A 12,510-nucleotide genomic window follows, 5' to 3' on the forward strand; every position below is an offset into this window, starting at 1 on the left:
CTAATAAATGCTGTTGACTAGCATGATTCTCAGAATAATGGAGTCCAAATCCTAAATTGATAGCATTAAGAATTCCAAACATTTTGAATAACTTACTCAAATATTTTAAATAAATAGTTTACTAAAAAATGGCTTAAAGTTTAGATAAATTGTATTCATGGGCTTTATTACAGACTAACACTGTCAGGAATTTTCTCCTTATACCTCACTAATTTCAAAATACCTGAACTAAATTCAATCTGTACTATCTGCCACTCCAGTATTAGTAAATGCAGGACACATAGTTTGCTACAAACATTTCAATTCTTCCTATGTCAAAAGTTTGCAATTGAGTCCTGACTAAAACCCAAAGTTAAATACTGAGAACTAATAACCTTTCCAAATATTAGAATAGACCAAACATCACCTGTCCTAAATCTTACAGATTATACTTAATGGTAAGAACAAAATAAGGCTTTTAGTGCATTATAAAAATGATTATCATACAGTGAAATTGGCTATAATAGAATGGCTCTTACTTCAGCCACAGCAAGTTTCACAGAACTAAAAGCTCTGAATTATTTACTTGCTTGACCAAATAACTAAGGTAGCAGAGACTGTGTAGTCAGCAACCACAATCATCCTTAGTGATGAGTATGAGCATAATCCAGTACTCATGAAAGACTATTGCGTGAAAAGGAGAGTAAGCACATAACACAAACACCAGAGGCACTATTTAGTAGATATTGATGCCTAAATGAAATAGCCGTATCTAAGAACAGAACACAGTTGTTTTTCAAATATAGATTCTTATAGCCAGCTACTAAATAAAAGTATGTCATTATCACTATTTAAGATTTTACAGCAAAAATCGCTTACAATTGCAGATTATACAGGAAGGATGTGGGAGCTGATCCTATGAGAAATGGCTTCTAAACATCTGAGGTCATAAATACCTGTTTCACTGGCATGTACCTTGCCAGTGAACCAAGTGCGCATATAGGTACTTAATACAAAGGAAAATACCCAATCAAAACATTTTTATTGTGCCAATCATAGTATTCTTGTTTTTAAGTGCATGCCAACAAGAACTAATTATGCTGGGCAGTGGGCCATTTTCTAGCTCTTTTCTCAAAGATATGCAAACCAAAGCACAGACATCTCAATACTCTACTCACCATATCATCACCTCCATTCTCCAGACAATACACAAAGAATTCATGGGCATAAATACCCAATGTACTGATTAAAGAAGAAAGAAATACATGTTCTAAAGCAGTCTGCTGGTTTCATGAAAAAATTATGCACCAGACCAGCGAAAATCAGTTGTTTTTCTTTATCAGTCCAAGGAAAGGATCATCTACAGTTTATCTATACTGACCTTTCCTAAGAATACGAAATTGAAAGCCACAGCTTCTGGAGGGTCAGAGAAGGTTGCAAACACATGCAGGTTTTGTTTTTGTTTGCGTGTGGAAATAGAGGTGATGCCCATAAGGTGCCCAACAGACCTTAACTCAGAACTGTGAACTGCTGGAGATTTTCATCAGCATTATTTGTGTGTATGTGTTGTGTGATGTAGTATGGTGTGTGTGTGTGTGTGTGTGTGTGCGCGTGTGTGTGTGCGTGCGCGCGCGCGCAAAGGGAGGAGGTGCTCCTCTTCGATACTGACTTTACAATCAGAATTTAGGTTACAAACTAGCAGCCTAACTGTGTTTATAATGACAACCTTACACCATTTTTTAAAAAAAGGTTAAAATGTTTTGTACATCTGTTTATGAAATTCAAAGGATACAGAATTCTTTAGACTGAGCTCAAAATTCCAGCACTTCAGTTACACAGCTGAGGTCACTTTGTGAAAATCTATCAAGCATACTCTCAGGATCTGGGCAATTTCTATCTACACACACACACACACACACACACACACGTCAGTAAGTTCGTACACACACAAAAAAGTTCTGCATTTAAAGGGCTAACGTGCTTTTTTCTATAGGATGGTGAAAAGACGATATTTAGGCAGGGACAAGAAACATGATGTTGCGAGCTCTTCGGCTGTCTGTGGGAAAAACATTCCTGAAGAAAAACCAGGAAGGCCCTTGTGATGGGCGCATGCTTGGAGTGTGAGGACAGCCAGGAGGCCAGAACAGACTAAGTGAAAGAAGAGTTATAGAAGATAAGGTCAGAGCTGGAGACATGGCCAGGAGTGAAGTAAAGCGGTGAATGAGTTAGACCCACACATACCTTTGAAAGGGGAAACTTGTTTAATGTGTCACCTAGCAAATATCTGACATATCTCTAGTAAAATGTCTGACAGATATAGGATAATCAATAAACGTGTATTCACTTAGTTACTAAACCAAAGATACGGAAGTTTATTCAGTAGGTGTCCTATATGTGACATTTAATATCTCCAATTAGATAGATACTATTTGTTTCCATTTTACAGATATGAAAACTGAAACCAGGGAAGAGAAAGCCCTTTGTTCAAGGGTTCTTGCTTGGGAGAGTGAAGTCAGGTACATATTATCCCCAAAGCTCTATGGACTGAAACAGACAACTAAGTACTTCTCTATGGCCTCAGCCCAAAAGAATAAAATAATTCCATAGTAGTGGCAGTCTCTACTTAGCACCTGCATTTCTACTCATCTGAAGGTAAGTAATTAACACCTATACCTCCTTCTTCCCTACTACAACTACAATAAGTATGTGGTTTTATCCGAGTCTTAGCAGTTTGGCAAGAAAACATTTTCAAACTAAACTTCTGTAAAACTTCTACTAATAACTAGGTAGTTGCTTTATGACTCTCCAGTGAAGTATGATGTGCTCTGATGCCATGCCAAAAGTGCTGGTAGGTCCTAGGACTCCAGAAACAGAACAAAGGGATTTAACTGCACTTGTTTCCTGGTGACATTGTTCTGAGAAAATGGAGAATACGATAGGAAGAAATGTAAGGGCAATATTTAACTTCTAAACATGGTATTGAGTGGTAGAAACTCTAACTTGAAATGTCAGATATTCTTACTGAACAACTGACTCAAAAAGGCTCAGCCTGCTGTATGGAATTTTACTAAGAGGAGAAAAAAAAAAAAGACTGGTTACACTTTCTTGAATAGAGGTTTTTTGTTTTTTTTTTTAAATTTTTTTAACGTTTATTTATTTTTGAGACAGAGAGAGACAGAGCATGAACGGGGGAGGGGCAGAGAGAGAGGGAGACATAGAATCGGAAGCAGGCTCCAGGCTCTGAGCCATCAGCCCAGAGCCCGACGCGGGGCTCGAACTCACGGAGCGCGAGATCTTGACCTGAGCTGAAGTCGGCCGCTTAACCGACTGAGCCACCCAGGCGCCCCTTGAATAGAGGTTTTTTAGGAATGTCTGAGCCATATGAATCCTGTATACCTTCTAAGAAGGCCAACAAAATTATTAAAGTGCTTAATATTTAAGCACATTAGTTTTAGTTATACTTACAGCAACAAAGTTGTACCCGTCTGTCTGTACTTACTACTCAACCTGGAGTCTAAGGCCTCCAGGCAGGTTTGGAGGGGACTATAAATTTCATGAAATTAAACAAAAATCTGTGTATACATTTTTCTGCAGAGACCCACAGTTCTTATTAGCTTTCCAAAAAGATAAAACCCTCAAAAAAAGGCTTAAAAGTACTTTTCAACATATATGTACATCTGCTCCTTTTCTGTAGACATTTAAAGCATAGCTTTTGTCCTGTTTTTTAGTTTCTTTTTTTTTTTAAGAGTTTAGAGCAAACTTTTTTTTTTTATAAAGAGCCAGATAGTTTATATTCTAGAATCTGAGGGTGCATATGGTCTGTTTCATGTTGTTCTCTGAACAACTTTAAATGTAAAGTTTAGAATGTAAAAACCATTCTTAACTCATGGGCCTAATACCAGCTTGTTTTAGAGATCTCTGCCGAAACAACACAGCACGGGCTTTGGGAGTCCAGACTTTTTTTTCTTTTTTCTTCTTTTTCCTGAGGATTTCAAGAAAGTCACTAACCCCCTCTTAAGTCTCAAGTTTCCACATCTTTAAAAATGAGACACTCAACTCTCCCGTAAAGTAGTTTTAAATATTGAGGCAGCAAGTATGTCGAACCGCCCACACAATGCCTGGCATATAGTTTAGGAAACTGATTTTATGATTCTTGTCCCTGCCTCATATGATAATCATTAGTAGTACTTGTAAGTCAACATGAAGTGCTGATCAGCAGGCATGCTCCTCCCATACAATCTACTTTATAATGATCTGTTTTGGCTATTTCCAGGAACAAACTGGAGTTTTCCTGGACAACCAGCAAACCTGCACGTTACTGATGAGAATCTAACAGTCTCCTCATCATTACTCTTCTCCCTTCAATGTGTGAATCAAATTTCTAGAGCAAAGATTTATCGATACATTATTTTCCATCTAAATAGTTATAAATGCCCAGATAATAATAATTCAAAGAAGCTTAAGAAAACCCAACTTGCAAGAAGTAAAACCAGCATTAGCTGAAGTGTATTTAGGTGTACCAGGGACCCTAAGGTTACAAAATACTGCACAGCCCCAAGTCATCAGCAGAGATACTGATCTCCTCTTCCTCTTCCTCACAAAACTGAAGGTTTCAAATACATCCAAAATGCCATTATGTTGAGCTTCCATTGCTCTTTGTTTTCTCCAGAAAGACTAACCAGCTAACTATGTTATAACCATTTTTATCCTTCACCATACCTATCACAACACTAGCTAGGTATGACAGTCTTCAGGAAACAGTTATTGAAAATAAGTATTTTAATTTTTTTAATGTTTATATAGTTAAAAAAAAGTTTTTTAATGTTTATTCATTTTTGAGAGAGCACAAGTGGGGGTGGGGCAGAGAGAGAGGGAGACAGAATCCAGAGCAGGCTCCAAGCTGTCAGCACAGAGCCTGACGCGGGGCTTGAACCCACGAACCATGAGATCATGACCTGAGCCAAAGTCGGATGCTTAACCAACTGAGTCACCCGGGCGCCCCAGTGTTTATTTATTTTTTGGGGGGGAGGGGGGAGGGAGGGAGGGGCATAGAGGGAGGGAGACACAGAATCCAAAGCTGACTCCAGGCTCTGAGCTGTCAGCACAGAGCACCACGCAGGGCTCGAACTCATGGACCACGAGATCATGACCTGAGCTGAAGTCACACACTTAACCTACTGAGCAACCTACTGAGCAGGCATCCCTGAAAATAAGTATTTTAGAAATGATTTTATTTATCTAAGACAATAGTCCTTCAATTCTATTTATATAAAAATATTCATCTGAGCAGCAATAAAAGAAAAAGCACAACAATTAAAAAATTAGCTACTACATCATTATTCCAGAACAGCTAGAGTGATACAATAATGTCCTTGTCTGTACTTTCCCCAAGAATCAAAGGCTGTATTCCTGCTAATTGTTATTAAGTAAAACTATGATTCCTATAATCACTAAGGATTTTAGAGGCTATTTTCAAGTATTTTCTAGCCTAAGACACCTTTTAAAAGTTGTCCATATATAGAAAGAGTATGAAAGAGAAAGTGAATAAATATAGGACATTACACCTTACAGATGATTTTGACAGCTTTCAGTGAATTTACTTTGAAAAATTTTAAGACATAACTGAAAGCCATGTTTACTTCAAATAATCAGTAAAATGAAAATGCTATAATTAACAATCAGAGTAAATGTTTTTCTTCATCATCTCAGAAGACAAGAGAGAAAGGAATTCAATTACAAACCACATTACAGAGTATGAGGCTTTTCAGACCAAGCCTAATTTAGTCCTCTGAAATTAATGGTATATTTAGAGAAGATATAGGTAAATATCAACATGCTAAAAAGCTCTACCTAACTAAACACACCCGGTCTTTTGGTCTCTAGTCTATAGGAATATTTGAAAAATTTCCACAAATACAGAGCAGAATGCTTTTCAGGAGTAAAAGAACAGAACAGTTAGGACAAAAACAGTGAGGTTCAGAAGATATTCTATGAACTTGAAGAGTGAAGTTTTCTCCCAAATAACTGTTCCATACGCATTCGTTGAATTCAAATCTCATTAAGTAGATATCCCCTTATTTGTCAATCAGAGAAGTATATGCTTACGTAGTTAACGACTTATTTCACACTAAAGCAAAAAGCCACCAAACTTAAGTGAAAAGCAGCCACTATGTACTATCACTGTACTGCAGAAACGGAAAATGTTTCATGAAATTTTTTAAAAATTTCTGGTAGAATGATTTAATTCAACATATCAATACTTTTTGTAAAATAAAATTGCTTAATGCAAGGCCCTTGAAAGATAATAATGCTTAAAGAAGGGTAAAAATCATCAACTTTTACTATCGAGCTATTAACTCTGCCCATTTTCACTGATTATGAACAGCACTGCTCCCTTTAGGGACGGTCTCAAATGCATAGAATGCCGGGCCAGACAAGTACCATTAGCAAGTAGGCGGGGACTAAAACCTAAGCCTAAGAACTTCCTGCAGCTGCTACTAGACCTCCCTCTCCATCCTGTTATTGCTAGAAGGAATGCAGGCCATTCCTTCCAACGTTTCCTAAGAGAAGCCAGAATTCCATTTTTATTTTGATTTTGATTCAATGTTTATTTATTTTTGAGAGCGGGGAGGGACAGAGAGAGGGAGAGAGAGGGAGTCAGAGGATCCGAAGCTGGCTGTGCTGGCAGCAGAGAGCCCAACATGGGGCTCGAACTCATGACTTGGGCCAAAGTTGGAAGCTTAACCAACGGAGCCACCCAGGTGCCCCCAAGATCTCCCGTTTTTAGATACTGGCAATTAAGAAATAAAAAAATACAGTGAGGTCGAATAAAAAGTACCTGCAAACTGAATCTGGCCTTTCTACATGCAACCAGTGCTAAGACACAGCAATAACACTCTAGGAACAAAAACATCGTGAAGAATCTCAAGCATGTGACTCCCAAATTCTAAACTCCCCCAGACTATTACTCAGATTGCACACTGAAGGTGGATTCTCCATGTAGTCAAAAATATTAGTGGTAATCTTTGTCTCCTGAAGACTAATTTTTGGACTAATTTTTTAAAAAGTACTACTTTAATTTACTATTTTAAAGTGTACATTTTAGGAAAAAATGAACATTTGAGGGAAATGAATTTAGAATTGTATCAGTAAAACTAGAATTATAATACGTAGAAACTGTATACATGTTACAACTCATTTCTTAAAAAGTGTTATGATGTTTTACAAACTGTGTTAGTTGGGTAAAATGAAGTGTTAACCATAGCAATCCTTAGAAAGCAACCATTTGAACTTTGAATCTCTAGATTGAGACGTCAGGAACTGGCATCCCTGATGGGCCACCTTCACTTCAGCAACATGAAATGGAAAAACAAATAAAGGAGGGGAAAAGTGACTATAATGTTAATCGTCAAGGATGAATATTATATAACTGCCAAAGGATCCTAAGACCCATACAATTTTCTTTACTGCTTTAGCTCTAAGTAGATTAGACGGCTCTAAAGGATAAAATAGACCTTCTATTTGGAAACAAAATAGATTAAACATTTAAATGGATTAAAATAGAAATACTATGTATGGTATCACCCAAAGATTTAACCTTTCAAGGATCTGCTCTCCAATGTCCAATTTAAGAGGGGTGCCTGGGTGGCTCAGTCAGCGTCTGACTCTTGATTTCGGCCCAGGTCATGATCACCAGGAGCCTGCTTGGGATTCTCACTGTCCCTCTTTGTTTGCCCCACCAGCACGTGCACGCGTTTCTCTCTCTCTCTCTCTCTCTCTCTCAAAAGTAAACTTAAAAAAAAAAATTCCAATTTAAGAAAAAAACTCTGTAGTTACACTCTTCTCAGAGTTCTCAGTTAATTTGTAAATGTACTTCCACATGTCATATTGATAGCACACTTAAAAAAACACAAAACACAAAACCTTGAGAACAAGATGACAGAGTTGAAGGAAAAAAGGCAGCTCTGGCTTTATCAGGGCTGGATTTCCCTACAGGACAGCGGTGTGACCTTAAGCAAGTTTAACTACTTTGAGCACCACTCCCTCATCCATATAAAAGGGTAAACACTAGCTGCTTTAATTCTCGTTATGAGAATTGTGATGCATCTTAAATGTGTTTTAATTCATTCTCTTAACTGAAATTTGAATCCGTTCCACAACCTCAGTAGTTTAAAATACTTCTGGCAGAAGAGCTACACAGACAAGAGAACTTAACACTTTCTGAAGCAGCCCTTTTCATCCTCACACTTCTATTATTTTCTTTTACTAAACTAAAATCAGCTGCCTTGTTACTTCAAACCCCAGCCCCCACCGATCACATTCTAGTTAAGTCATAGTACGTACAGCTAATTCAGTTCTCATTAAACTTTAAGCTCCACCAGGGTTGAGGCTGCTCAGTATTGAAGCCCTGACACTAAACAATAATAAGCACATAGTAGGTGTACGACGAATATTTGCAGTGCGAGATTTGTTCTGTGCAGTATTTACTGACTGACCACTGAAATGCCTTCTGATATAAAGAGCACAAACGTGTACATTTCTAGAGGTGATCATTTAATGTGTAAGGTTTAAAACTGGAACTGTCATATATAACCAAACACATGCTATGTTTTTAAAAAAATCCCGTAAGATACAGTAAATGAAAGCAATTTTGCTGTACCTTAGATGGTGATTCTATTCAATGATACAGATGATAAAGTGTCTTCTAAAGCAATAACCCTACTAATGTCTCCATAATGTTATTCATAATTTCCCTGAGATTTAACTGCATTCCAAGTCTACATTAAAAAAAAACAAAAATCAAAACCTCAAAATGATATCCAACCTTATTGCCACTGGCTAATCTGCACACAACCCCAAATTATAACTGAGCCAAATTTTATTATCGGAAAGTTACCCCAAAACCATCAGAGTTGAAGTTGAGACAGAATACCAAAATCTGTGACTTTTTCTTAAGACTTTCTTAGCAACACACTGCTATAAATAAACATCTCACTGGCTAAACACTAGAACTCATTTATAATTTAGTCACTTACATTCCAGAGTTAAAGAGTCGGTTTCATAAAGTATGTTCTACTTCACAGAATAGGAAATCAAACACAGTGAACATCCAGTTCGCCACCCTCTGCAAATCTATGGAAATACTTCCATTACAAAGTAAATTTCTCCTGCCAGTCAACAGTTTTAAGCTGTCACTCTGTGCCACAAGCCTAAACAAAACATAATTAGTGAGGTGTATCTGCCACATACACAAGTCAATAATCCGTATCAAACTGAAACATAAAATATCTCTGGATTCCCTGGGTCGCTGTTACTTGACATCGTGGAAGAAAATCAGTGAACCAGAAATATGCAACTTCCACTAAAAGGCCCTAGGTAAGGCAAGTACCAGATGGACATAGTTTTATAAGGACAAAATCCAAGAGTCAAACATTTTAATGCACAGAAAAGCAGAGGACAGAAAGTGAGATAAAAAAATTCAGCTGATTCAGAATTGCCATGTATGGCCCTTTCCGCTCCAACAAACTAGACCCAAGTAGATGAATCCCCTGTCCCTACAAAACGCCTTGCCCATTTAATCAGAACAGGATACTACGTACAATTAAGCCACCAGATGCAGGAGAGTTTCAAAAAGTTAAAATCACTATCACTAAAATTCCTTTTGCAGGGTGATCTGGGTACTGTTTGAGAAACTTGCACCCGGAATTGCCTTAAGAGGCGCAGGGTCTAGGTCTGCGTTAGCGAACCCACCGCAAAGGGGCAGAAGGCATTAACACCACATCTGCGGCGAATCACGCTACGTACTGGGTCCCAACTGGCTTTCGAGTCGCTGCGGGAAAAGTAATCCTTTACAGCAGATACCACACCTCTGCCCTGAAAGTTGCCAAAGCGCCATTGCAAAAGTGGCCTGCAGTTGCCAAATGTGACAGCCTCCGGCTATCGGCACGCTTCTCTTGCCTGTACTTTGTGTCCAGGAACAATTTCTCAACGTGGCCAAGGTGATGCTGCAAAACTGCCTCGATGCAGCAGCCACAAAAGGAACAGCTTCTCCACAGTCCCAAAGCCGCCTCCTGGGGATCAGGGGGGCTGCCCTTCCACTTTCAATACGCTGCTTCTGCCCACGCCGTCAGCACCCTGAGCGCCCACGGACACGCGGAAAGGGTTCTGGCTCACATTCCTGCACTCTGGGAGCAAGCGAGGCGCACCCTACTCGCCTTCCTCTAGGGTCCCGTCCTGCCAGGCTCGGGGAGCTCCCCGGAAAAGCAGGAGCTGGGGATGAGCCCTTGCCCTTGCCCTTCCCACGCAGGCGGCAGCCTCCCGCCCAGGCCCGGATTCCCGGCAGCCAGGCATCCCCCCCCCCCCCCCCCCCACGTGCCTGCGGGGCGTCCTTCCCCCACCCCCCTCCCTCTCACCTGATCTTGTAACTCGGCAGAGTGTGCTTGCGCTTGATGATCTTCTTGAGCTGGTTGACGATGATGGAGGTGAGCTGGGGCATGGGCCGCCCTTCAAACTGGGAGCGCACCTCGAAGTCGATCAGCGGGTCCTCCACGAAGGAGAAGAACCAGTGGGTGAAGGGCACGCGAGTGAAGACGAAGCGCAGCCTCCCCACCACTCGGGACAGCTTGACGAACAGGTAGGCCGACTTGCCGAAGACCAAGTCCACGTCGATGGCCAGGTGGAAGCCGCCGTTGTACTCCACCTCCGCCTCGAAGGCCAGCTCCTCCGGGGAGGTGGCGGGCAGCGCCTCCCCCTCGGGGCCGTCCGGCTCTCCGCCGGCCGAGGGCACCACCGGCCGGAGGAGCCGGATGGTCTTGATGAAGGGCACGGTCTCGCCCAGGAACACGTCCCGCAGGCTCAGCCCCTCCAGCAGGCGCCCGGCCGTCTTGGTCTGCAGCAGCTCCTCGAACTCCACCTTGATCTTCTTGGTGACCCAGCGGCGGGCCAGCGCGGTGTCCCGCAGCTCCCGGAACAGGAACAGGATGGTGGCGTTGAGGAAGTAGCAGGTCTCCCGCGTCGGCGGGGCGGGGGTCTCGGGGGCCGGGGTCGCGCCGCCCTCGGGGGGCCCGCCGGAGGGCTCCTCGGCCCCGCCGCCGCCGCCATAAAGGTACTCCCTCAGGGACAGGCCCGGCACCGGCTTGATGTAGCGGAAGCCGTCGCCCGCGCGGGCCGCCTCGTCCGGCGGCGGCTCGGGCTGCTTGCGGTACAGCAGCAAGAACTGGGTGAGGAGCGTGAGGAAGGAGCCCAGCACGGCCGACGCCAGAATCATGAGCAGCAGCCCCATCCCGGCACCGCCTCCGCCCGGGCCGCCCGGGCCCCCGCTCCCGCGCCCACAGCGCCGCTCTCTTCACGTCGCCGCCCCCGCTGCCTCCATCTTGAGGACATCGGGCGGCGGGGTCGGCGCGAGCGGCTCCCCGGGCCTCGTCCGGCGGCTCCGGTCGGCGCGGTGCGGCGCCCGAGCCTGCGGCGGCCCGCGACTCCTCAAACGCTCCCGGAGGCGGCTGCTGTGGCGGCGGCGGCGGCCGCGGCGGCGGCGGGACGGAGGGGGCGGCGCGGCACTCCCTCCGGCCCGCGCTCATTGGCCGAACGGCGCGCGTCGTCAGGAGCGTGCTCGCTCCCGGCGGTGTCGCCTGGCAGCCGGCGCCCGGGCGCGCGTGCTCGGGTCCCTCTTCACCTCCCGGGCGCCCTTCCAGCCCCGCCCCCCACGCCAACATTCCATTCCTCCTCGAGCCACGTGGCTGTCACTTCTGGAGCCGCGGATGGGATCCGGGGGGGATGCCTGGGGCCACCCGTTGAAGGATAAGGAGGCCGGGCGTAGGTGGCGTGGCGTGTTCTTGATCTCCGTCCTCCCGATGAGCCCCTCCCCCGCTCTTTGGCCGCGGTCCCTGCCCGTTACCTCTGCTGCAGTGTGGTTCTTCCACTCGCGCCCCTGAGAGATGGGCTGGCGGCGGCTTTCCCTGCAGGGCAGCGCCGCAGAGGATCTGAGCTGGCCGTTCGGAGACCTCCCGAGCCGAGCAGAAGACTGAACTGCTTCAGAGCCCGCCGTCGCTGACCGTCAATGCGACCAGCGGACGCTCTGCGTCTGCGAAGGGTGGGCCTGGGAAGGAGGGACGGAGAAAAAACGGCGTAAGATGCAAACTAACTTTGCCGGCAAGGTGGATGTTCGAGATTCAAATGAGAACGAAGTAAAAGAGCCGGGACGAGCAGGGATGATGAATGAGAGGAGTTTGCCGGATGATCGGAAGACGAATAGTGGCTCACTGTCAAACTCTTGCAGTGTGTTAAGCCCTAGTGCGTTTTACCGCATTTAGCCCTTCCAAGAGGAAGTTATTGTTAGCCCCCATCCATTTTACAGACGCCAACACTGGCACAGAGAGGCAAAGAAAGTTGCCTAGGGTCACGCAGTAGAGGCTGTTTGCCTAAAATTAATTCCTAACCCCCCGGGTCACCGTGACCACCAAATTGCTACTAGAGTTGTAAGGGGGTTTGCTGGTTCCCTGGTGCACAGAAAGGGGGAGGTGGGGAGGAGGGGCA

At 43.9% G+C, this 12,510-nt stretch overlaps 1 protein-coding gene across 1 annotated transcript in view; it reads right to left on the minus strand.

Annotated features, from left to right (window-relative positions):
* Nucleotides 1–11,489, minus strand: part of PDZD8 (PDZ domain containing 8) — a 76,655-nt gene extending 65,166 nt beyond the window's left edge. Inside the window, exon 1 of the mRNA XM_049646506.1 lies at nt 10,392–11,489. Within this exon, the coding sequence (XP_049502463.1) occupies nt 10,392–11,260 (869 nt within the window). The 5' untranslated portion in view covers nt 11,261–11,489. The remainder of the gene's footprint in view (nt 1–10,391) is intronic.
* Nucleotides 11,490–12,510: the final 1,021 nt, after the last annotated feature.

Source organism: Panthera uncia, chromosome D2 (genome assembly GCF_023721935.1).
Source record: "Panthera uncia isolate 11264 chromosome D2, Puncia_PCG_1.0, whole genome shotgun sequence".
NCBI lineage: Eukaryota > Metazoa > Chordata > Mammalia > Carnivora > Felidae > Panthera > Panthera uncia.